The sequence below is a fragment of the Schistocerca serialis genome, chromosome 1, assembly GCF_023864345.2.
Source record: "Schistocerca serialis cubense isolate TAMUIC-IGC-003099 chromosome 1, iqSchSeri2.2, whole genome shotgun sequence".
NCBI classification, from domain to species: domain Eukaryota; kingdom Metazoa; phylum Arthropoda; class Insecta; order Orthoptera; family Acrididae; genus Schistocerca; species Schistocerca serialis.
Window position 1 is genome coordinate 386,521,252 of NC_064638.1, and position 27,565 is coordinate 386,548,816.

Sequence of the window (27,565 nt, forward strand, 5' to 3'; positions counted from 1 at the left end):
ATAACTTTACAGTGTAAATTGCCCTGAAGATGATCCCATCGCGGGTTGAAATTGGTTGGCGGCAAAATAAATAATGCGATTGTGACTGTCATTTTGAATAATTGATTATAAGTAAATTAATCGCTGTTATCTCCACACAACTATGTTGTCTAAAAATTTAAACACTGTCGAACATGATCGCTTTGGTGGTCCAGCTGTTATGGCGTGGGTGGGGGGCCTACCGACCTCCAGATCTTTGAACACGGTACACTCACTGGTCAACGTTACTGCGCCGCTGCATTCCTTCCCCGTGTGCTTCTTTTCCGGGGACTATTTGGTCCTGTTCATTTTTAAGGATGACCTACCGCATCGAAGAGCACAGGTGGAGGACCTCTTGGAACGAGAGGAAATTCGGCGAATCGACGGGCCCGCCCTTTCATCCGACTTAAATCCCATCGAGCATGTGGGGGACACGTTGAGCAGCCGTATTGCACAACATCCACGTGCGGCAAGGGCCATCCAGCAGTTGTCAACCGCGCTGGTGGGGAATGGAACGCCCTACCACAAGGACTCCTCACCATCCTTCTGGCCAGCATAGAAGAAAGTTGCAGAGCATGCACTGGCGTCCGTGGTGATCCCACACCTTATTAAGAACGTCTTGCCCTTCGTAATGTTCAGAGGACCATCACGAAAACTGGTGACTTCAGTGTAATTATTGTCTTTGTGTAAAAGCGTGACTTCTGTTCGTCTCATTGCGCGTTCCTGGAGTTACCTCTTGTACTGTAACGCAGCACTGCTTTCCGGGAATGGTTACTGTGGTATCACCGCCAGACACCACACTTGCTAGGTGGTAGTTTTAAATCGGCCGCGGTCCATTAATACATGTCGGACCCGCGTGTCGCCACTGTGTGATCGCAGACCGAGCGCCACCACAAGGCAGGTCTCGAGATACGGACTAGCACTCGCCCCAGTTGTACGGACGACTTTGCTAGCGACTACATGGACGAAGCATTGCTCATTAGCCGAGCCGGTAGTTAGAATAGCCTTCAGCTAAGTCAATGGCTACGACCTAGCAAGGCGCCATTAGTAACATTGCATGTATCTAAAGAGTCTCACTTGTATCGCCACAATCTCCAGTTGTACCAAAAGGATGGATTAAAGTTAAGTATTACAGAAGCTACGTACTTTTCTTTATAGCATTCATTACGTATCCTGTTTCAGACCTCACGCCCATCTGCGTGAGCGTAGCGCGTGCCTTTCGGCTTCCTCTCATTGTGTCTAGGCTGTCTTGTCTAGACACAACAGTTACACCGAGCCATGTTACTTGGCAGTGACACATCTTGCGAATGTTATTTTCTTCCTTAAGTTTTGCGCACTATATTTACGCTGGTCAGGAACAGACTGAAAATCTTGCAAGGGTATTGCAGAGTAAGTTGTATTGAGAAATAATTTTTAAGAAAAAATTCGCTATGTTACACAGTTTCCGAATTAATTAGCATTGAAGTTATCCAATCACGCCGTTGCGCGCGCAGGTCCCTTTTTACTGGAACGCTTGTGCTTTTATTATTGTATACTTTCAAGATTTTCGGTTCGATCCCCAGCCAGTCTTATGATTTTTAGCGGTCACTAGTCACTACTTTCTCCTCTGTCAATGTTTGTCAATGTGGAAAATGCTGCGTTCCGCAGCGTTTCAGAGCGCACATTAAATTGTAGGCCTCCTCCCCCATAACTGACTAGATAAATCAGTTCAGAAATCGGAGTAACGCAACGACTTACCACCACAGAACCATGCCTGGTGAAGCTCTGTGGTGTTCGAACCAACCTCCGGGCTGACGGTTGCTTTCTCTTCCTTTTCTGCATTGAGATATGTGCGTCTTGCACCCTTGAATACAAAAACCATGTAATTTTACTCAAATTATTGTATGTCTAAGTTTCATGTCACTGTGTATATTCGTGTGATGTTTTATATTGGAAAGTTTAGTGTTAACATTAGCTTAAATTCAATTGAAATAAGTAGAAATGCTGTTTGCAGCGACTGCGAAGTATATTCTATAGAAAGTATTTAGAAAGTACGGGCTCTGTGTTCTCTGCAGCGAAAGAAGTAAAGTGAAAGCAGCGTTGTTCTATGACCATCGACATTTACAAATTTTCGATGTTGGGGTTGTAAATCATTGTTTCAAAATTGACAATGAAGTAAGCGTAACATCCAAGTTAAAGACAAAATATCTACCTTCGACGTTCCTGAGTTACCACTGTGAATAAGTTTTACGTCATTTAAACAAATCTCTTTTTTAACATGACTCATAATGACACCTTTGCAACACTTTTGCGACTTGTCAAGCGATGCCGTGGGACGGTGGCGGCGGAGGGGACGAGAGGGGAGGGGGAATGGAAGTAATATTTATGAACGAATTAAGCTAGGCAAATTAGCTATTGTGGCTAAGCGTGTACTACTGCTATTCATTTTCAGTTCTGTTCATACTTACGTGGTGCCAAGTAGCGTATGCCTGTATTGTTTGGAATGTTTTTTGCTTAATTACTAAAAATAATTCTTCGAATTTATGAATGCATTCTCCGTTTGTAACACGAAACATTAAATGTGAGTCATGTAGATATACGTACTTACACACAAATTGGCTAAAAAAGTGAAGCAACCAGAAGACATGGTCACAGATCAAAGTAATTACATTCATGTACAAATCAGCGGCGGGCATGTAAATGAAATGCTCCGTGCAAGTCTCGTATGAGACGGCATTATCAGCACCTGACAGAGATTAGAAAGAGGCCTCATTGTGGGGCTCGACTTCGCGCACGATTGTTATAATAAATCTCATTCCAGAAAAGGCAGCTGAAGGTATTGTTAAGGATGTCCTTCAAAGAATTATTAAGTGGTTCTCAGAAAATGGACTCTCCCTTTAGTTTGAAAAAACTCTCTATATCCAGTTCTGTACACCGAACAGAGCCATACCGACATCTGATGTAGCATATGAACAGGGCTCAGTTAACAGGGTAGATTTCTCCAAATTTTTGGGTGTTCACATTGATGACAACGTAAACTGGAAGAAGCATATTAACTGAGCTTCTCAAACAATTAAGTTCAGCTTCTTTCGCTCTTCGTATAATCGCTAGTCTTGCTAATAAACAGATCAGCCTCCTAACGTACTTTGCATATTTCCACTCAATAGTTTTTGGGGTACTTTATGTCACTTAGACATAAAGTACTGGTTGCACAACAGAAAGCAGTGAGAATAATTAGTGGTGTTCACCCAAGGACGTCATGTAGGCACCTATTCAAGGAGTTAGGTATTTTAACTGCACCACCAGAGTACGTATATTCGATAATGAAATGCGTTATAAATAATCCAGCTCAATTTGCGAAGAACAGTGATGTTCATACTACAAGAGCAGAGGGAAAAATGACCTTTCCTATCCTATTGAAGCTGTCAGTTGCTCAAAAAGGAGTAAATTATTCAGCAACAAAAGTCTTTGATCATGTGTCCAACAACATAAAGTGTCTAGCAGGTAGCAGATCAAGATTTAAAAATCATTTCTTTTGGACAACTCCTTCTATTACAAGAACGAGTTTCTCTTTCAGAATTGGTAAAAAAAATTGTACCTCTAAATGTAGCTGCATGTATAAAACTAAAAATTTTACAGGGTTGAAGTGGGAATATTCCACTATGTCCCTAAACAAATTCCGCATTTTTTCACTCTAAATCAGCTGGGAACGAAAATATGTTGCATTAGTCATTGAACGCCCCTCATATCTGTAGGTTGCTTTCTTCACTATTCTATGTTTTTCATTTATCGATGGTAAAACTATTGATGTTTTGGGACCAATTATCATCGATCATCGATATTGAGAGGTCGATGGTTAAATCAAAATCAACATGAGTAGCCGTCTTAGATTGTTTGCAGACGATGCTGTCATTTACCGTCTTGTAAAGTCATCAGATGATCAGAACGACTTGCAAAACGATTTAGATAAGATATCTGTATGGTGCGAAAAGTGGCAATTGACCCGGAATAAGGAAAAGTGTGAAGTTATTCACACGAGTACTAAAAGGAATCAGCTGAATTTCGATTACGCGAAGTCACACAAATCTGAAGGCTGTAAATTCAACTAAATACTTAGGGGTTACAATTACAAATAACTTAAATTGGAACTATCACATAGATACTATTTCGGGTAGAGCAAACCAAAGACTGCGATTCATTGGGAGAACACTTAGAAGTGCAACAGGTTTACTAAGGAGACTGCTTACACCACGCTTGTCCGCCCTATTTTGGAGTATTGCTGTGCGGTGTGGGATCCGCATCAGGTGGGACTGACGTATGACATCGAAAAAGTACAAAGAAGGGCAGCTCGTTTTGTATCATCGCGAAATAGGGCAGATAGTGTCACAGACATGATACGTGATTTGGAGTGGCAATCATTAAAACAAAGGCGTTTTTCGTTGCGACGGGATCTTCTCATGAAATTTCAATCGCCAGTTTTCTCCTCCGATTGCGAAAACGTTCTGTTGGCACCCACCTACAGAGGGAGAAATGATCATCACGATAGAATAAGAGAAATCAGGGCTCGCAGAGAAAAATTTAAGTGCTCGTTTTTCCCGTGTGCCGATCGAGAGTGGAACGGTTGAGAGACAACATGAAGGTGGTTCATTGAACCCTCTGCCTGGCACTTTATTGTGAATAGCAGAGTGATCACGTAGATGTAGATGTAGCATCGACGATGTTACGGTGCCCGCTTATTTCCAAGTCCGTATCGATCTTGGTGCTGAGTTTTCACTCAAACTGCGTTTGGCGGTTGTTTCCGTGTGTGATCGCTGGCGTGAAGACAGTTCGGCTCGGCTGGGGTTGTTTGCGTCTGGACGCCGAGTGGGGCCCGATGGGAAGACCAGACCGTGATTTTACGGTTAATAGTGTGGACTGCGGCGTGGTGTGCCGTTTAACTTGATTCGCAAGGGGAGCAAAATATCACCTGTTTAGTTTGTCGAGCCTGAGTTTGAAATACCTTCTATGTGCGGCAGGATGTCATTTCGTCGTCCTGTCTCTCCGTCGCTGGGATTGCTATCCTCATTTACCTTCCCATGGATGTATATCGATGGGGTACGCTGCTCTCCGTACTCTACTAGACGCTGGTGATGGAAGTGCGTCGTTCAGCGGCACGTTAGTCTGGGTGCTTTATGTTTGACCTTCAAGTGCATAGTCTTCGAGTGGCACTCCTTAGAGTTTGCCTTGCGCAGTTGGATTGGAGTTTATTTTGTCTTGTGGTGCTTCCGCTTTCCGTTAACGAAGGTTAAGCTTGATTCGGCACTCCGTACGACGCTTGCCACCTCAGCACGCGTGTCGGAGGCACCTTCGCGACTAAACGGGAGCCTTTGGACTGAGAGGTCTTATGTTTTGCATATTGATCATAAATTGTTGTTTTGGTATTAAGTTGGCTGAGGTTTCTTATGGATTTCCCGGCATTTGGTCTGTTGTCCGGCCCGGGCTAGGTCTCGTTATGTTAAAAGTCGGTCCTTGTTTTGGCTTAGTACGATTTTGGTTAACTGTCTGGTGGTTGTGGTAGTACGCCGGGTCGCTATGGTTGTGTTGCATTTTGTATGGGGCTGTGTGCTCGGAGCCGTGGAGTACCATTTGTGTGAACTGCTTCACTGGGGAGTACTGATCGGGCCATTCTCGGTCCTCTGCTATAGGAAATGATTTTATTATTATTTTAAAGTAACATTATCACTAAATGATTTAATTCTTGTTGCGTTAATTGCAACTTGGGTACTGAGAAATTTAGTAGTGTAATTACGGAAGATTTAATAGTGCCACATGCCCCTTTACCTGTTTCGTAATCTGTTAATTACCGAAAGACCTTAAGCTTATAGTCATATGATGTGATTTTCTTAATTTATTGTATTTTTATGTCATGTTATTGTTGCTTTTATTTGCTGATCACTGGTGTACTATTCCAAGTATTAAAATGTTTTCGCCCGCCGGTGTGGCTGAGCGGTTCTAGGCGCTTCAGTTTGGAACCGCGCGACCTCTACGGTCGCAGGTTCGAATCCTGCCTCGGGCATGGATGTGTGTGATGTCCTTAGGTTAGTTAGATTTAAGTAGTTCTAAGTTCTAGGGGACTGATGACCTAAGATGTTAAGTCCCATAGCGCTCAGAGCCATTTGAACCATTAAAATGTTTCAGGTAGCTATTACTTGGGTGGAACGCGCGGAACCGCAACGGAGAGAGTAGTTGCGTGCATTGCGTGTCCGTTGTTGGCGCGGCCTGGTGTCCGTTGTTCGTTTTGGTGCACCTGAGTTAAGTATTGTGTTGCCACCACCCTTGCGGCCCCGTCGTAGTCTTCTCATAAACATTTCCTTCAAGGCATTTTAGTTCATTTTATGCTAGTATTTTTTTTAATTTCTTACATTGGTAAAATTGTGCGGCCTTCATTATGCACACTGTTTGTCATAGCGGAGTTGATGTGCCATTGTAATTTCTTAAACTCCATTGTGTGTGCCCTTCGTGATACATATTGTTTGTCATAATAAATTGAGTATGGCAATTATAATCTCATATATCATGATGTGCGTGTGTAATGGATGATTGTTATTTCTGTTTTGGCGCCCTTCATGCCTCCTTTCTTGTCCCTATTGGTACTCTATCCTTGTGTTGGTAACCCACACCAGATGATTTGCCAGCATCGCCCATCCGCAGGACACTCCACTGCGGAACCCGTGCTCAATGAGGGGCAAAACGACTGTGCACGTAACAGTAGACATTCGGTGCTGAACGCCAGGTTGCGACGCGGGGTTCTGTAGCGCAGGGAGGGCGCGGGAGCCGAGCTGCGTGGCGGGGTGAGGCCGCTGGCCCGGCCCGGCGCGGCGCACCCTTGACTTTTATCCCGGCCGCCAAGGCCGGCCCGCGGCTGCCAGAGCGCGAGGCGTGGTGTTGCGCGCCAGTCGCCGCCACCATGTCTTCGCGAGCGGCCGCTCTGCTGCTCCTCCTGCTCTCAGGTGAGCCGAGCCGCGCAGCTGCGCACTCGCCGCGGAGCTTCAGCAAGGGGAGAGTAGAAACCGATCTCTAGCTACCCTCGTTTATACTTTCCAAACCGCCCTACCGCACGTGAAGGAGGGTACTTTGTCACTTCCCGCCTTTCGTCTGCCAGTCGCGAATAGTGCGCGGGAATAACAATTGTTGGCAAGCCTCCGTGTGTGTTCTAACTTTTCTAACTTGAACTTTATGTCTCTCCATGATATATACGTATCAGGAAAGAATACATTAGTACATACCCTCTCCAAATTTTAACAGAGAAGAACATCGCGATACACAATACCTCTTGTAACGTCTCGCACGGGCGTTGAATGTCCATCTCCGCGACGCTTTCCGGCTTACAACTTCTGCTGCTCTGAAATTCACACTCATATTTGGCAGAGCGTTCATAGAATCGCTTCCACACTATTTCTTCACTGTTCCACTGACGCATAGCAAAAAAAGGGCTCTGAGCACTATGGGACTCAACATCTCAGGTCATCACTCCCCAAGAACTTAGAACTACTTAAACCTAACTAACCTAAGGACAGCACACACATCCATGCCCGAGGCAGGATTCGAACCTGCAACCGTAGCGGTCGCGCAGTTCCAGACTGAAGCACCTAGAACCGCGGCCGGCTGACGCATAGCACCTGGCAAAAATTAACCCTTCAGTCTTACGGTATGACCTATGATTTGTTTTATTACTCCAGTCATTTCTCCCTGCGTAGACCTGAGTCATAAAATATTTTGGCACTCGGAAGAGAAAGTTGATGGTTGAAATTTCGAGAAGCCGGCCTGGGTGACCGAACGGTTCTAGAGGCGCTACAGTCTGGAACCGCGTGACCGCTACGTTCTCAGGTTCGAATCCTGCCTCGGGCATGGACGTGTGTGATGTCCTTAGGTTAGTTAGTTTAAGTAGTTCTAGGGGACTGATGGCCTCAGAAGTTAAGTCCCATAGTGCTCAGATCCATTTGAACCAATTTCGAGAAAATATGTCACCGCAAGGAAAACCGCCTTTGCTTTAAAGAATATCACACCAACGCACTTAACATGTTCGTGACACTCTTCCCCACTTTGCGGTAATATAAAACGAGGTTCTCTTCTTGAAACTTTTTCAATATCCTACTTCAGTCATATCCGATAAGGGCCCCACGCCTCCCAACAATACAACAGAAGACCATGTACCAAGCGTAGTGCAGACAGTCTGTTTGGTAGTTTTGTTACAGCCTCAAAGTGTTCTGCCATTAAAACGCAGTCTGTCGTTCGCTTCTCCACAACATTTTGTGTGTCATGATTCCAATTTAAGTTTTTTTGTAATTGTAATTCTTGGGTCAACTGCCACTGTTATCACCCTGCACATATCTTTTGTACATCATTTTACAATTAATTTTGGTTTCCTGTTGACTGTACTAAACAGTGAACGATAACGTCATTTGCAAACAGTCTAATAGGGCTCCTCAGATTGTCTGTTAAAACGTTTACATTGAGTAACAACAGTAGAAACTCTGTAACTCTTCGTTGGGGAGCCCCACATACCATTAGATGACTTTCCGTCACTTACTACGAACTGTGATTTTTCCGACAGGTAATCACGAATGCAGAGGCATAACTGAGATGTCACTCCATAGGCGCGCAATCTAATTAGCCTCCTCACTTCAAAATGGTTCAAATGGCTCTCAGCACTATGGGACTTAACATCTATGGACATCAGTCCCCTAGAACTTAGAACTGCTTAAACCTAACTAACCTAAGGACATCACACAACACCCAGCCATCACGAAGCAGAGAAAATCCCTCACCCCGCCGGGAATCGAACCCGGGAACCCGGGCGTGGGAAGCGAGAACACTACCGCACGACCAAGCCTCCTCACTCCTTATATACTACATCTGACTTTCATTTTTATTTTTCTAGCTCAGGAAATAAACTAACGCCGCTGTGCGTGACTGTGGCATATACTTTATGCAATTTGAGGCTTGCTCCTTCGGAATGCACGTACCGCTTATAGGCGTTGTGTGCGTTCACTGCTCGAAAAGTTCTGGGAATGAGCGTGGCGTAATACATCTACATTCTGCATAGCACTACGAAGTGCGTAGCGGAGACTGCGTCCCATTGTACAAGTTGCTGGGGCTTCTTCTCGTTCCATTCACATATGGAGAAACGGAAGAATGACTGAATGTCTATGTGCGCGCTGTAATTAATCTTTGTCTTGACCTCAAACTCCTCATGGGAGGCGGCTGTAGTATATTCTTGGAGTCGTCAGTCTTGAAACATTGTAAGTAGGCCTTCTCGGTCTAGTTTACGCCTATTACCTATGACTATTCGTGCTGCCCTTCTCTGTATACGTTCTGAGTCCCCTGTTAGTCCCACACACTTCAGCAATATTGTACGGTGGGTCGCACACTTATTTGCAAGCGATCTCTTTTATAGAGTGCATTTTCCATGTATCCTACGAATAACCCAACGTATCGTGCCCGCTTTACCCACGACTGAGCCTATCAGATCGCTTCATTTCATGATCCTACAAGGTATTACACCCAGATATTTGTATGAGCTGACCGATTTCAGCTGTGACTTATTGATACGATAGTCAGAGGCTACTACATTTTTTGGTTTTGTGCAGTGAGCGATTTTACATTTCTGAACGTTTAAAGCAAGCTGCCAAACTTTGCACCACTTTCAAACCTTATCAATGCGTGCAGCTTTTTTCGGGCAGTATTTCACTACAGATAACCACGTCATCTACACAAACTCTGAGGTTACTATTAATACTGTTTGTCAGGTCATTTACATACAACACGAGCAGAGCACATCCGAAGTTATTTCTATATCTGTCGCTAATTCTTCATCCGACGTAACTTTCTGCGTTCTCCGCTCCCAAAAAATCTTCAGTCCAGTCACAAACTTCACTTAATAGCCTATACTATTGTACGTTTGATAATAAGCGTAGCTGTGATCGTGAATCAAACGCTTGTCTGAAATCGAAAACTACTGAACCCTTACAGCACTACCGAGATCGGGCGTACGTAAGTAGACCTCCGACGCAGAAAGGGTAATGTGTTTGTCAAGGCTACGGTGAGAAGACCTTCGGCTGTTATGATTTCATCGTCGCTGGTCGCATCCGTGCAAGTGAATCCTGTATTCCCTTTCTGTTATTTTCCGAAAGCAGTGGAGAATATTTAGGAAGATTTCGTCTCCTTAGTACTGTTTCCAGAGGACTGTCTTGGCGGTTGTTAATGCATATGACGCATGTTGGCTGCCTCTACGCAAATATTCTGTTATTGAGAGGAATAGCGTTTTCAGATTCAAGTATCAGTAGCGTGTGATCTTATCCCACTATTCGTTCACAATACATGTTTTAGCTGGCTCCCTTAGGTGCAGTCGGTAAGTCGAGTTCGCGAAATAATGTGTGGGTTTGAGTACCACCGTGGGCATCCCTGCGTATTTTGGAAAAATAATTTCGTTCTTGAAAGTGCTGCCATACTGTCTTCCAGCAGCGATTAAGTGTCAAGCTGCCCACATGATCACTGAAGCTCGCCTCTGTGTCAACTTATTCTGAAAAGATACAAACGCACGTCACACGAAGGGACGCAACACTGAAGATCAAATATCTCAATTTATATTCTACTGTTTGAAGTTCACAAAGAAATCTTATCCAAACCGCTTCTTCCAGTCTAGTGTTTTTCTCAAAATCGAAATGTATGGAAGGTGGAGCCGTGTATGAGGCACAAGTAAGAGGCAATTATCTCCTGTAGGTTTGCGTCAGTATCTTTGCTGAACGTCAGCTGACTACATACAATTCATTCCTCTGACGCAACGTTGCTAGGGTAATTATTTTAACCGAAGGACGAAGGTGAACAGACCATGGATTTTATGTGTAAATGTATTAATTACTGTTAAAAAATTGAACGGACATAGTCTCCCTAAATAAGATTTGAACATGGGCAACTGGAACTGGCTCAAGACCGTCTGCGTGGTGTCATCTCGCTCAATACTACGACCCCAATTAAATCAATAAAAGGTCCAAAATAAATGTAGAGCAGAAACGGTACTTGATAGATTGGCACGGGAGTAGCTCTGTAAAGTATAACCTGCCATAGCTCGCTTTCTCACCGACTTTCCTTCAGATCCTCTCCTTCCACTTGTGCTGCGTTGTTACGAATGTGTGGTTACACCAAGGAGCAGCGGTTTCACTCACTGACCCAGAGCCATCGTCCTCAGTCTGCGCGTCCCTGGGACCTACTTAGCGACTACGGCCGACAATCTGCTTCAGTCGCAGTTTTCAAGGCTTTGCCGGTGAGATTCCCTCCCTTAGAGTAGCTCTGCGGAACGGGTAACCCTCTGTCAGAAGTTCAAATACTCTACTGCGTGAATGCATACAGTAGCCTAATTTGTCAGTTTAGGCCCACTAGGAAGCTAAGGTCAATCCCATTAAGTCTGTTCCCTGCCTAGTGTATTTTGATCTTGAAACGATTTAGGATCCTCAATAAATAGGGTTATGAGTTTTGCTGTATTATCATTATAGCAAGGTAAATTAAAGCAGATCTTCTGTTCGAGATCGCCTTACTGAGCAATACCGTCCTCAAATCAGCGCTAAACATGGTCACAGTATTTTGGCAACCAGTAAGCGCCAGGGGAAGCACTGTGTGTGTTTGTTGTAAACATTATCCCTATAGAGGTTCTCTACTATTCTACAGCGTGAGTAAACTTCCCGTTATTATGTAACTTGGTATGTGTCAAGACAAGATACATTAGGCACTTATCTAATATTAAACATTCAATTTTGTAATTGTAGGTAATTGTCCAGCTATTCAACAACATGGAAAAACGTCTTCGTAGATTAACATGAAGTCCCAGTACTAGCTACTAACGCATTTATATTAAAATAAATTTCAGTTACATATCCTACTATACAACAAACACTTCGCACAGAACTTTTTACATTATTACGCACATTTAAGCTCACTCCTTCCTTAATGATCGTCGTTAAGTCTGTTACTGAATGGCTCTTGTGTATACTTGCCTCTCGTCTATGGATAACAAAACCATAAAATGTCCCACTTTGTTGTAGTAATCCGACATGTAACACATGAATATACAGGGTGAACCGAAATTCTCACATACTGTATAGAGCGATTGGTAACATGCTAACAGTGCAAAAATGACTCCAACAAACTTTCGTCCTATACATATTTTCGGCAGATAGAAATGTAACTTGGCAGCACTGTAAACCCATGTCTCACAAGTGTCTTCATTTAGTGCTGTGTGCTAGCGTAGTATAGTTAGTACAGTAGGCAGTTTGGCATTAGAATAGTCGAGTTGGAGAATTTCGAGGCTAGCTGTAACTCCTTTTGTTTTCTTGTTTTGATCTCTCCAATAATGCTATAGCAAACACTGTTTCTTAAATGATACATACCTTACAACAACTATTTTTTAAACGTTGGAAATAACAATTATGCCGCCCGGGATAGCCGCGCGGCCTGGGCGCCTTGTCACGGTCTGCGCGGCTCCCTGGTCGGAGGTTCGAGTCCTTCCTCGGGCATGGCTGTGTGTGTTATCCTTAGAGTAAGTTAGTTTAAGTTAGGTTAAGTAGTGTGTAAGCTTAGGGACCGATGCCCTCAGCAGTTTGGTCCCATAAGACCTTATCGTAAATTTCCAAATTTAACAATTATGCGTCAGATATTCAGAAAAACTCATGCAGAGTAATAATCAGTTGAAAATAAATAGGATTAAATTCATCAGTATGAAAGTGTTAGGCATACGTATCACATTGAGTGAGAGCGGCCTGTTGTAATATTTTAAACAGACTATCAGTGACAGCATGTCTTTCATTGCACCTCAGTTCTGTGTTAGTATTAAATAATAGTTCATGTGTTTGGCATAAAACTTACTCTAATTGCCGTATAATACATGCGACAGCAATTACCATATCACGCATTGTAAAATTAGAAAACAATAAAAGCTGCACCTAGATCCATAATCGAACCCTCCAACTCGAGTGTTGCAAGGCAAAATACTACCCACTGCTGCCAGACTGGCTTTCTTTCTAGGCGAAAATATGCAGGAACAGAAGTTTGGTACAGTCATATTTGTACCGTTAGCATGCAAGGAATCACGCTATTGCATCTGAGTGCGCGAGTTTTGATTCTCCTGTGTATTAGAATTGCAGCAGAGCTTTCGAGCGACGAGTCAATTCCCTTCAGTTGTGTGATCTCAATTTTTAAATTTATACCAGGCATCTCTGTTCTCTAGACTATTACTCCGCAAACCACTGCATTGAGGACTGCGGAACGTACTTTGCACCATTGGTGGTCATTCCTTTTCCTGTTCTACACGAAAATGAATGGAGGCGACAATAACTGCATGAACGCCTGTATACAAGCCTACGCCCCTCTTACAATGTCCTCAATACTAAACGTCTTAATAGCGTTCCAAGAAAATTAAAATATAGCCTTTACTCCGCCGTCTCTGTTGCACATTTATTTTTATTGTGAGTATTTGATCATCTTCAGAACCATGTAAGCAACATGCTCTATGCATACAGATCTACACAGCACAATGACTTACATAAAATGTCCCTTCTACACTACACTCTTGTATGCAGAATATGTCTTTCCTTTCAAAAACCACTTCTTCTTAACCCAAGGATTTTCATCTAGGCTCATGGAGCATTTTCGTAGCTCACTCTTAATGAACGATCTGCATGTTAACAAATCTAGTAGCAGGCCTCTGAACTGCTTCGATTTTTTTTAATGCGACTTGCTGGTGTCCCAAAGACTCAAGCAGTATTCAAGAATGGGTCAGACGGTGTTACGTACGCATTCTCTTTTACAGGTGCAGTGCACTTTATCAGGGCTCGTCAAATAATCCTTAGCCGCTCCTTCGCTTTGCCCTCAACTGATCTTATGTACTTCTACCATTTCGAGTCGTTTCTCAGCACTATGTCTAAACATTTAATCGATGTGCCCGAGGCAAGCGGTATGCCGTTATTACCGTATTCAAACACTACACGAATCCATGGAGGTATGTCCTGTCTTTGCGACTAAATGAAACGTAATTTGTTATTTTTCATACGTGTTTCGCTTCTTTAAATGATGAATCTTCTTCAGCGGCCTTTAATACAGGTTTTTTTTATACATAATACAGAGTGACAATTGAACAGTATGGAAAGAAACGTAAATTAGTTATAAACTGCGGCGTGCACACCCTTTATTCAACATGTAACCGTCACTACAGATATTCGAATTTAGGTTCCGACATGTTCGATTTCGTCGCCATCACTGGTTATGATGTGGCACAGACGAATAGCGAAATTCTGCATGACCCGCTGAAGTGTCGGAACATCAATGTTATCGATGACCTCCTGAATGGCTGTTTTCAGCTCAGCAACGGTTTTGGGATTGTTGCTGCATACCGTGTCTTTAATACAGCCCAACAAAAAGGAGTTGCATGAAGTTCAGATGCGGAGAATATGGTGGCCAATCGAGACCCATGGCAGTGGTCTCTGCGTACCCCAAGAGTCAGAACGCGGTCCTCAAAGTGCTCCTCCTGGACGTGAAACACTCTCCTGCTTCAATGGGGTCGAGCTCAGTTTTGCATGAACCACATCTTGCTGAAATGAGGGTCACTTTGGATAATGAGTATGAAACCATCTTCCAAAACCTTCACCTACCGTTCGGTAGTCACCGTGCCATCAACGAATATCGCACCGATTATTCCGTGACTGGACATTGCACATCCCACAGTCAGCCCTTGAGGGCAAAGAGACTTCTCGATCGCGAAATGCTGATTCTCAGTCTCACAAATGCGGCAATTTTGATTATTGACGAACACATCCAAATGAAAGTCGGCTTCGTCGCTAAACCAAACCATGCATGCGCATACTAATTCGCATCATGCTCTGCGGCCAACTGTGCAGTTTCAACGTCCTAACGCAAACCGTTCAGAAGTTATGAAGATTTTATTTCTTATATTTCAGTAACTGTCACCCTGTACATTATGCATTAATTACAAGTGTATTACTATGTTACGTTGTCTCATGGTATTCTCTTGTTTTTCCGATTAGAAACGACTTTTGCAGCGTAAGTTTTGTGAGCTAACGTCATCGTTTGGTGTTATTTGCGATTTCCCATATTGGTAGTCGATGTGTAGAGTCCTGGAGATATGTTCACTTGGTTCCCATGTTCCAGATGACCGATTTCCGTCGTTTTATCGCCCATATTTATAACAACACTTCAAGTTGCACTTTCCAGTGTGTGTTGAGCATGTGTGTGTTTACAGTGTGTATTGTTGCCAACCGTCGCTGTGTGTTTATCTTTCGTCCTTTATTTGCTTGGTCTGTGTAGTTTGATATTTGTTCATTTCCTTTATGTGTGTCTGTGTTTGTTCTATGTGAAGGTGTTGTTCTTTATGTGAGTGGAGATTTTGTGTTTGTGTGTGTGTGTGTGTGTGTGTGTGGGTGGGTGGGTGAGTGAGAGAGAGAGAGAGAGTGAGTGAGAGAGAAGGAGGGAGAGAGGGAGGGAGGAAGAGGGCTCCCCCCCCCACCCCACACACACACACACACACACACACACACACACACATACATACACGAAGAATATCAGCTTCACACATAACACACACTCACACACACACAAGAACACACACACACACACAAAACAAATGAAAAAAATTTCAAACTAAACACACCACACACAAAGAAGGATGAAAGACAAAAATACCGTCACAGTTGGCGACACTACGCACCATAAACACATACACGCTCGGCACACACTGGAAAGTGCAACTTGAAGCATTGTAGTAAATGTGACCGAGAAACCACCGGAAATCGACCATCTGGAGTATGGAGACCGAGTAAACATTTCTGCAGGACTACACACATGGACTGCGAACAGGGGAAATCATACGTAACACCAAACGATAATGTAACTTCATGAAACATATGCTGCAAAAGTCGTTTCTAATCAGAAAAACAAGAGAATAATACTGGATAACGTAACATAGTAATATACTTATAACTCCTATGTAATGTATTCATTATACACACATCAAAAAAAATTTTGCATCACCTCGGTTCCGAGAGTTTCGGAACCTGCACAGAAAATTGGAATAGAGATCAACATAACATCATTTCCTCCCTTTTTATTGCTCGTGGAAACCACACATTGCATATTGTACCACCATATAGCGAGACCAGATTGCTGTACACACTGGTACCTCTAATACCCAGTAGCACGTCCTCTTGCATTGATGCATGCCTGTATTCGTCGTGGCATACTATCCACAAGTTCATCAAGGCACTGTTGGTCCAGATTGTCCCACTCCTCAACGGCGATTCGGCGTAGATCCCTCCGAGTAGTTGTTGGGTCACGTCGTCCAAAACAGCCGTTTTCAATCTATCCGAGGCTTGTTGGACCGCGTTCATGTCTGGAGAACATGCTGGCCATTCTAGTCGAGCTATGTCGTTATCCTGAAGGAAGTCATCCACAAGAGGTGCAAGATGAGGGCGCGAACTGTCATCCATGAAGACGAATGCCTCGGCAACATGCTGCCGATATGGCTGCACTATCGGTCGGAGGATGACATGTATCGTACAGCCGCTACGGTGCGTTCCATGACCACCAGCGGCGTACGCCGGCCCCACAAATACCACCCAAAAACAGCAGGGATCCTCCACCTTGCTGCACTCGCTGGCCAGTGTGTCTAAGGCGTTGAGCCTGACCGGGTTGCCTCTATACACGTCTCCGACGATTGTCTAGTTAAGGCATAGGCGACACTCATCGGTGAAGAGAACGTGCCAATCCTGAGCTTTCCATTCGGCATGTTGTTGGGCCTATTTCTACCGCGCTGCATGGTGCAGTGGTTGCAAAGATGGACCTCGCCATGGGTGTCGGGAGTGAAGTTGCGCATCATGCAGCCTATTGCACACGGTTTGAGTCGTAACACGACGTCCTATAGCTGCACGAAAAGCATTATTCAACATGGTGGCGTTGCTGTCAGTGTTCCTCCGAGCCATAAGCCGTAGGTAGCGGTCATCCACTGCAGTAGTAGCCTTTGAGAGGCCTGAGCGAGGCATGTCATCGACAACAGTTTCTGTCTCTCTGTATCTCTTCCATGTCCGAACAACATCGCTTTGGTTCACTCCCAGACGCCTGGACACTTCCCTTGTCGAGAGCCCTTCCTGGCACAAAGAAGCAATGCGGACGAGGTCGAACCGCGGTATTGACCGTCCACGCATGGTTGAACTAGAGACAAAACGAGCCGTGTACCTCCTTCCTGGTGGAATGACTGGAACTGATGGGCTGTCGGACCCCCTCCGTCTAATAGGCGCTGTTCATGCATGGTTGTTTACGTCTTTGGGCGGGTTTAGTGACATCTCTATACAGTCAAAGGGACTGTGTCTGCGATAGAATATCCACAGTCAACGTCTATCTTAGGAGTTCTGGGAACCGGGGTGATGCAACACTATTCTTCATGTGTGTACATAGAAACAAACATCTATTAAAGGCCATTGAAGATGATATTTATATAAAAGAAGCGAAAGGCGTACGGCAAAAAACAAACTGCCTTTCTGATTGAATTGCAAGGACAGAACACATCTCCAATAATTTTGAAGAAACTAAGCAACCACGGAAAACGGAAAAATGAGGACATTACAGAAATGTTTACACCACCTATCCGCTGTTCATTTATCCACAAAAGTTTATTGTTTCCAGTTCAGTGTTGATTGAATAGGAAATCGTCAGAAAATTATTTGCTGTTTTAAGCATTATGTTATGTTATGTTAACTGGGGACCTAGAAACGACGGAGAGGCTCCGTCCCCGCTGCAGCCGCAATGGTCCGCAACCCCACGACGACTACCGCAGTCCACTTCACTTCTCCGCCGCCCCACACCGAACCCAGGGTTATTGTGCGGTTCGGCCCCCCGTGGACCCCCCCCCCCCCCCCCAGGGAACGTCTCACACCAGACGAGTGTAACCCCTATGTTTGTGTGGTAGAGTAATTGTGGTGTACGTGTACGTGGAGAACTTGTTTGTGCAGCAATCTCCGACATCGTGTAACTGAGGCGGAATAGAGGAAACCAGCCCGCATTCGCCGTGGCAGATGGAAAACCGCCTAAAAACCATCCACAGACGGGCCAACTCACCAGACCTCGACACAAGTCCGCCGGGCGGATTCGTGCCGGGGAACAGGCGCTCCTTCCCGCCCGGAAAGCCGTGCGTTAGACTTCACGGCCAACTGGGCGGGCTGTTTTAAGTATTTATTTGGAAGACAGTACGAAACGTTGATCAGAGGGGGGACAGGGAAACTGCGGGAGTCTCTTTAGAAAGTTGCTGCGCTCGGCAAAACCACGCAGTTGCGTGACGCTATGGGCCGGCGAAGTGAGCGGGGCAGAACAGAAGAGGCCGCAAGAAGCCGGCGTTCTCGCTCGAGCCCACTGCCCCGGTCGCTGCCCTGTCACAGACAGGTGGCCGGTCCGCGCAGCAGGCAGCCACCGTAGGAGGACAGCCTGCCGAGTAACCGGTCACCCGCTGGCGTCTGCACAGTCAGTTGCGGCTCTTGTAACGACTGAAAACAAAACAGAAGCTACAGAGAATTTCGATTATTACTTGCACTTTCTCTGATCCTGTTACGGGTGGTATCCTGATAACATCGGGTGTCATTTTTTCAGGGACACGCGAAGTCGTCGAAGGGGCGTCCAACTCAAAGATTTGCACCGGGCTGTTGACCCTTGCGATGCTATTATTATTATTATTATTATTATTACTAGCTAATCCGGCGAACTCTGTTCCGCCTTAAAGCCAATGAATAATCAGATTTTGGATGTTAAGTTCAATTTTTATTAGGAAATACAAATAAAAAGTATTTTAGTGATTCTTCATTCTTTATGTTTTTTGGTGCATAGCTTCCACTCTTCAGTTAAGTACCTTGTGATACACGACATTTTTTGTTTTATTATCAGGCGCAAGAACAAACAACGCAGATGGTGCTTGAGGCTTTCCCGACGGACAAAAATGGTCCAAATGGCTCTGAGCCCTATGGGACTTAACTTCTCAGGTCATCAGTCCCCTAGAACTTAGAACTACTTAGACCTAACTAACCTAAGGACATCACATTCCCGAGGCAGGATTCGAACCTGCGACCGTAGCGGTCGCGCGATTCCAGACTGTAGCGCCTAGAACCGCTCGGCCACTCTGGCCGGTCCCGACGGACATGTTGTATATATGGTTCTCGGGCGAGACGTCGGATGTCATAGTGAAACTCCCCAATATTTCATCAGCGCATCGAGCAGGGAGGAGTATTATTGCTCATACGACGGATGCCGATTCGCCAGCAACATAAATATTCTGTTGACAACGGGAGGATAGTCACGCACCTACGCGGACGCGCATGTTTGATTGCGGCTTCCGACAGAAGTCGCTGGGGCGGCCGATGGCAGCGCAGAGCAGCAGCGGCAGCCTCCGTGCGTGCGCCGAAGTCTTTGGTTCTTCATCCTGTAGGTGGCGTTGCTGTCCTTCCAACTATCGGTTGGTATCGTCGCTATTGGCCATCGAATTTGGCGCCTCCTCGCAAGCACACTTCCTGCCTAAGACATAAATAGGGGGCTCTGGTCCTGCCTTAGCAGTGTGTTCGTCGCACCTAAAGATGTCGGCCAATTGCGCTGATGAAGTATTATGGAGTTTTCACTATGACATTCGACGTCTCGCCCGAGAACCACAGTCATGCCTTATCAGTGTGTTCGTCGCACCTGAAGATGTCGGCCAGTTGCGCTGATGAAATATTGTAGAGTTTTCACTTTGACATCCGACGTCTCGCCCGAGAACCATATATACAACGCAGATGGTCTTCCGACCCGTGAACATGCCACATATAATTGACCATGTGAAAAACATGGATATTCCAGATTTAGACCACAAACTTTCAAGGACTGGCCTTGTGATTTGTTAACGGTCATGGCGAATGCAAGACGGATCGGAAATTAAAGTCTTTTAAACTCAAACGGCATATCGGCTGGGATCATCGGGATCGTCGGAATGAGAGCTTCCTCACCTTCGAATTTTCCTTTGAGTATCGTCGCGTAAATAACATTGTTCATCAATTTACTTATCACCAAACTCGTACCGTTGCACAGTTTTGGTTGGTTTATGTTTCCAAGCATTATTACTACGGAGCCAACTTTTAGGCGTAAATTGGGCGGTGGTAAGCCAGGCACATCCAAGGAGTTTAAAAATTCAATTGGATAGTTGGTGGCTTTATCTTCATTTGTTACACAGTCAACAGATTTGAATGAATGCATTTTACCAATGATCTCATTCTGAATCATGTAGTTTAGGTCATCTACATGTTTATTCTTAGCCGCTAAAATTGCTCGCTCACTCAACCATTCATTACTTTTGTAGTTAGCAATGATGTTTGGGAATACTTTGTTGATAAGTTCGTCTTTCGATGAGACAATGATATAGAAATTATGACGAAACGAAATTTTTAATTAATGATATATACTGATACTTAACCATCGACATGTAGCTGTCATTTGCGTTTTGTTCTTCCATGTCAGATGCGTTTTTGTTATATCACGTTTTATAGTGACGTTTACCTGACATTTGCGTTTTGTTATTCCATGCCAGTTGCGTTTTTGTTACACCACGTTTTACAGCGCTCGAACGGGATAAAAAGTATCCTATGTCCGTCTCCTGGTTCTAAGCTACTTCTCCACCAATTTTCAGCCAAATCGGTGCAGCCGTCGTTTAACTGACATTTGCGTTTTGTTATTCCATGCCAGATGCGTTTTTATTATACCACGTTTTATAGCGGTCGAACAGGATAAAAAGTATTCTAGTCCGTCTCCTGGTTCTAAGCTACCTCTCCACCAATTTTCAGCCAAATCGCTCCAGCCGTTCTTGAGTTACAAATAGTGTAACTAACACGACTTTCTTTTATATATATAGATTATTACTAGCTGGATAATTCCGCATTGCCTGGGTATTTTTTTGCCAATATTCTATTAGAAATGAAAACAAAAAATGAAGGCTGTTTGTACTGAAGTGTCGAAAAAATTTCATTTCAATGTACTCGTGAGAACATCTTTGAAATTATGAAATGGTCGTACAAAGAAATATGCGTAATGTACAGATGTGTAAGTGCAATATCGAAATTAAGAAACATGGCCCCAGACTGTTTCCGCACCCTTAGCGCAGCTGCTTCGCGTGTCTACAACGTGACTTTGTAAATGTCTCTGTGACAACGCCTCTTCACAGGTCTTTAGACGGCTATCATTTCGGCTACAGTCGTTTGCACTTCGGAGTTGAAAGCTGTCAAAAGCGCTGTCAGCTGTCAGGAATTTCCTTAGGCTGACTCAACTGTAGGAGTGTCTTGGTAGTAAAGAATAAATGTGTTAAGACATCATACATGATGAGCACTTTCTCACGCATCTCAGTGTTTATGACGTCACATCTTCTGAACAATGTGGGATACCACGATATGCTTTTATAGATGCTCAAATGGTTCAAATGGCTCTGAGCACTATGGGACTTAACATCTGACATCATCAGTCCCCTAGAACTTAGAGCTACTTAAACCTATCTAAACTAAGACATCACACACAACCATGTCCGAGGCAGGATTCGAACCTGCGACCGTATCAGTTGCGCGGTTCCGGACTGAAGCGCCTAGAACCGCTCGGCCACAGCGGCCGGCTTTATAGATGCATTTAGCAGCATATATGGATACTTTTTGTGAAATGTATTGAGAATAAGTAAGTAGCACAGAAGTTATACACTTAAATGTCATGCATATGCATATGGCGGCAGTTCTTCACGCATCTAATTGTTTATGACGCCATATCTGTTACCATATGATAGGCAGGTGGTTGTTACTCGACAGCGATTGACAGTAGGGGATATGTGCACCAAATACACATACACACACACGTTTTTATAATATGTATGGATTATATTAGGGTAACCTCTCTGTTTCCTACAAACACGAGATCTAATCAACTGGCACTACACTGTCAGGGCTCTGTACTGCGAACTGCGTGATGTACTTCAGCCATTCACTGTAAAACATTACTCAGTGAATTACCGCTAAAATCTCTTCACCAGCTGCAGAATGTAACTGTGATCTGTTAATTTTTTCTTGATGGGATACTCATTGTATACAGAGAAGGGCAGCACGAATGGTCACAGGTTTATTTGACCAGTGGGGGAGTGTCGCACAAATGGTGATGAAACTGAACTGTGAAATACTTGAAAGTTTCATGAACCGGCTTTAAATTATGACTCCAAGAATGTACTACAAATGTCATGCATTGCTGCCGGAGGGACAAAATAATAAGTGAATGGAATATATACCTAGATAGGTAAATGAAGGAATATTCTTTGCTGTGGGGTTATGCACTCACTCTGTCTTCAGGCCACGAGTGGCCTACCGGGACCATCCGACCGCCGTGTCATCCTCAATGGAGAATGCGGTTAGGAGGGACGTGGGGTCAGCACACCGCTCTCCCGGTCGTTATGATAGTATTCGTGACCGAACCCGCCAGTAATCGGTCCAGTAGCTCCTCAATTGGCATCAAGAGGCTGAGTGCACCCCGAAAAATGGCAACAGCGCATGGTGGCCTGGATGGTTACCCATCCAAGTGCCGACCACGCCCGACAGCGCTTAACTTCGGTGATCTCACGGGAACCGGTATATCCACTGCGGCAAGGCCGTTGCCCGCTGTGGGGTTATGAGCACACTTTATTTAGTTATTTTCCAGAGATTTACACCAATGAATTATAATTTCTTAGCAGAATATTATTTTTTCTATCATATAGTTGGTGTACTTACCAACAAAGTACAAATTACTTTAAATCAAATTGCTAATAATTTTAGTTAGCGAGCTGGAAGCGTTCGAAGTTTTAGGGGTCTATGCAACGCGTGTACATAACTGGCTGAGCTCAGATGGAGATTCTGGTGGCGCACTGTTGATTTAAATGAGGTTGTCAAACGAGTTTTCAGAATACGCAACTCAATGCGCCTTTCAAAAGACATAAGGACGAGATGTATAGTTGCTGGTCTCAAGGAGCGACAAGCTTCCTTGCTGTACTGTATAAGGTCATACATATCCCTACTAATAAATCTACAAGTGCCAAATTAGGCAACTGTGCATGCCAGTCCTGAGGACCATGGAGCCCTTACTATCTTCCAGCAAATACAATTAAAAGGACAATCATTCTGTCACACAAAAGCACTTTGGGTACAATCACTAAAATTTTCCTCTTCTTAATCTTGTCTATGCTACGTTCTACAACCAGAAATTATTTAGAAGACATCAATTTATTCCACCCTCACAGTCTTGGAGGAAAAAATTACGATCTTTCGTTAACGTACTTAACATACAATTTTCCTAAAGAACAGTTGAATTTGTTGTGCGATTGCTTGCCTCTAGCAAACAGCTGGGAAAAATCAGGTTATTGCTTCCGATGCGTTGTGAATCTGGCACCGGTGCTGTTAACGTCTCGTTCTCCACTGCTGTCCTTGCATTGTGTTCAAGATAAACATTTTGTACGATTTCAGTTGGAAGTCCTTCTCTCTTGCCAGGTACGATGTACTTTCAAAGTATTTCGAAAGAGACAGTGGTTTGAAGCATGCTCTTTTTTATCTAATAGATAAAACGTGTCGTCCACAGTTCACTTAACGGTTAAGTTGGGTCACAAATAGAAGTAAGGAATCGTCCCTAATAGCGGGTAGTAACAGGTTGCACTATTTTTGGTACCCGAAATTTGGCTTCACTTTACACAAACAGATGTTCCGAATTTTTTTTTCAGATGCCACATTTCCAGTGTTTGAGAGACAAATGGCGTTGGGCCATTAACGGGTTGGACGTACTATAGAGCGACAACAGTGGAAGCGGCTGCAAACGGTTTCAAAAAATGTAGGACTTATCCTCGTGACCTCCTGGTTTCTTCACTTATGGATTTTCCTCCTTGCCAATCAGCTATAAATGGGGTTAAGGCCTCAGAAGCCACAGCAGTGCCATTGTCGACTGCAGTTCATGGAATGCAGGAAACAGTGGTTTCTACTTTTGAACGTAGACCATATTCTGTACTTACTCCATCAAACCCAACGCCAACAGCCGGTAAAACAGTAGTGTTGATTTTATCTCCTTTTAAAAACGAGTCACCGGCTAAAGAGAGCTAGAAAGCAAGTACCAAGACTACAGGGAATACACCACTAAAAATCTCTTTCAGGATCATCATTTGATGCTTCTAACAGAGCTTCAACATCTGGCTCTTCCAAAAGCAAGATTTTCGTAAGAAAGAGCCAGAGAGTTAAGAAGCAGGAAGATCATGACGGGGAAGACTCCGATTCAAGCATTGATGAAACTGTGTTGAAAGACTCATCATCTGAATACGAAGGGAACGGGGAGTGCATATACTGCGAGCAGCTGTGATCAACTGGTACCTCTAAAGAGACCTTCATGAAATGCATAGCTCACTTGCGGTGGTGTTACGAGCTTTGTGCAGGGGTCGACTATGATACTTTGCAAGCTTTTAAATGCGATTTTTTGCAATGTTATTATTTAAATATTCCGTGGTAGTAGTATAGCACATTTTCCTTAGATTAAGATTATAATTTACTGGTAATTTTAAGTTTAAAAACGTTATCCGATAATAGGGAACTTTCCTCTAGTATTGCCAACATGACAGCAGAGAAATGCCACAAAATTTTCTAAAAGTCGAAAAAAAGACAGCAGACTCCTCCCTTCTGCGTATACCACATACAATTTCCCTTACGAAGTTGATACGAGAGTGAAACCGTTGTATTTTTCATTGGCCTGTTCGTCTGCACCCAACGATAGGCGAACTGATGCAGTTATTGGCTGAATCATGCTTTCGGGCGAAACAGAGGCTCCGCTCCAACGTTCTAATGGCGCCAGCTCATCGGTCCTCAAGACGTCAACTCAGAGCAGCCTAATTATCGTACTCACTTACCTCCAGAGGGTAGTGGGCGCCCTCTTGACGTCGCCCGCCCAGACAGAAAATGTGGCAGGGTGCGGGTTTCAGACTTAGCATTGGGTCGATTTGGTTCCAAACTTTTTCGTGACTGTCCCCCTGTCTACGAGTTCAACATTTCCGAATAGATTGCACAGCAACATAGACAGTTTCTTAATACCTGGCTGTGGAAACAAGATAAGTAATTTCCCAGCAGATATCAGAAGCTTTAAACATAAGCGAACCTGTTGCGTTCATGTGGTTTTTACATTAATCTACCTCTCAATCATGAAAAAATTGAGTTGATCGAGGGAATCAGAAAATGCAAGTCTTCCGGAAAACGCATACACTACAATCTTATTGATATCTTTGAATGGGAAAACCTCAAGTCTATAATCACCTGTGAAACATGTACTTCACTCACATCTCACACTCTGCTTTCAGAGAAATGATGGCCCCCCGTCCCGTCTTTTTGTAGAACGCTGTGGCGCCCGAGTGACCGACTTCGTTGTATCACGTGATCGCGGTTGCCCTCAATCACGAGGTTCAAATACGCTACAAAAAGAGGACGTCGTCGAATTTCCCGAAACTTTTATACAGGGTGTTACAAAAAGGTATGGCCAAACTTTCAGGAAACATTCCTCACACACAAAGAAAGAAAATATGTTATGTGGACATGTGTCCGGAAACGCTTACTTTCCATGTTAGAGCTCATTTCAGTTTCGTTAGTATGTACTGTATTTCCTCGATTCACCGCCAGTTGGCCCAATTGAAGGAAGGTAATGTTGACTTCGGTGCTTGTGTTGACATGCGACTCATTGCTCTACAGTACTAGCATCAAGCACATCAGTACGTAGAATCAACAGGTTAGTGTACACCACGAACGTGGTTTTGCAGTCAGTGCAATGTTTACAAATGCGGAGTTGGCAGATGCCCATTTGATGTATGGATTAGCACGGGGCAACAGCCGTGGCGCGGTACGTTTGTATCGAGACAAATTTCCAGAACGAAGGTGTCCCGACAGGAAGACGTTCGAAGCAATTGATCGGCGTCTTAGGGAGCACGGAACATACCAGCCTATGACTCGCGACTGGGGAAGACCTAGAACGACGAGGACACCTGCAATGGACGAAGCAATTCATCGTGCAGTTGACGATAACCCTAATGTCAGCGTTAGAGAAGTTGCTGCTGTACAAGGTAACGTTGACCACTTCACTGTATGGAGAGTGCTGCGGGAGAACCAGTTGTTTCCGTACCATGTACAGTGTGTGCAGGCACTATCAGCAGCTGATTGGCCTCCACGGGTACACTTCTGCGACTGGTTCATCCAACAATGTGTCAATCCTCATTTCAGTGTAAATGTTCTTTTTACGGATGAGGCTTCATTCCAACGTGATCAAATTGTAAATTTTCACAATCAACATGTGTGGGCTGACGAGAATCCGCACGCAATTGTGCAATCACGTCATCAACACAGATTTGCTGTGAACGTTTGGGCAGGCATTGTTGGTGATGTCTTGATTGGGCCCCATGTTCTTCCACCTACGCTCAATGGAGCACGTTATCATGATTTCATACGGGATACTCTACCTGTGCTGCTAGAAGATGTGCCTTTACAAGTACGACACAACATGAGGTTCATGCACGATGGAGCTCCTGCACATTTCAGTCGGAGTGTTCCTACGCTTCTCAACAACAGATTCGGTGACCGATGGATTGGTACAGGTGGACCAATTCCATGGCCTCCAGGCTCTCCTGACCTCAACCCTCTTGACTTTCATTCATGGGGGCATTTGAAAGCTCTTGTCTACGCAACCCCGGTACCAAATCTAGAGACTTCGTGCTCGTATTGTGGACGGCTGTGATACAATATGCCATTATCCAGGGCTGTATCAGCGGATCAGGGATTCTATGCGACGGAGGGTGGATGCATGTATCCTCGCTAACGGAGAACATTTTGAACATTTCCTGTAACAAAGTGTTTGAAGTCAAGCTGGTACGTTCTGTTGCTGTGTGTTTCCATTCCATGATTAATGTGGTTTGAAGAGAAGTAATAAAATGAACTCTAACGTGGAAAGTAATCGTTTCCGGACACATGTCCACATAATATATTTTCTTTCTTTGTGTGTGAGGAATGTTTCCTGAAAGTTTGGCCGTACCTTTTTGTAACATCCTGTATAAAAGCTCTTTCTAAAAGGGTGCATTTGGGAGATATGTACAATGCGGCCCATCAACTGCACTGCATAGTTGCATAGTAAGCAAGTATAAATAATAAAACCACAAAATAGAAGCCGGCCGGAGTTGCCGAGCGATTCTACGCGCTACAGTCTGGAACCGCGCGACCGCTACGGTCGCAGGTTCGAATCCTGCCTCGGGCATGGATGTGTGTGATGTCCTTAGGTTAGTTAGGTTTAAGTAGTTCTAAGTTCTAGTGGACTGATGACCTCAGCAGTTAAGTCCCATAGTGCTCAGAGCCATTTGAGCCACAAAATAGAGTACTTTAGTTTTACAAACACGTAGCAATACGATGCCAACTCAGTTTACTTTTATCATCCAGTTATAAAATGGGGTATGTGACGTTTA

General features: G+C 44.2%; 1 protein-coding gene and 1 pseudogene across 1 annotated transcript in view; one reads left to right on the top strand and one right to left on the bottom strand.

Moving 5' to 3' along the window:
- The first annotated feature begins 6,919 nt into the window (after positions 1 to 6,919).
- LOC126457541 (uncharacterized) overlaps positions 6,920 to 27,565 on the top strand; it is a 53,230-nt gene continuing 32,584 nt past the window's right edge. The window contains exon 1 of the mRNA XM_050093943.1: positions 6,920 to 6,986. Coding sequence (XP_049949900.1) covers positions 6,944 to 6,986 — 43 coding nt within the window. The 5' untranslated portion in view covers positions 6,920 to 6,943. The remainder of the gene's footprint in view (positions 6,987 to 27,565) is intronic.
- On the bottom strand, positions 22,605 to 22,722 carry LOC126428023 (5S ribosomal RNA; annotated as a pseudogene).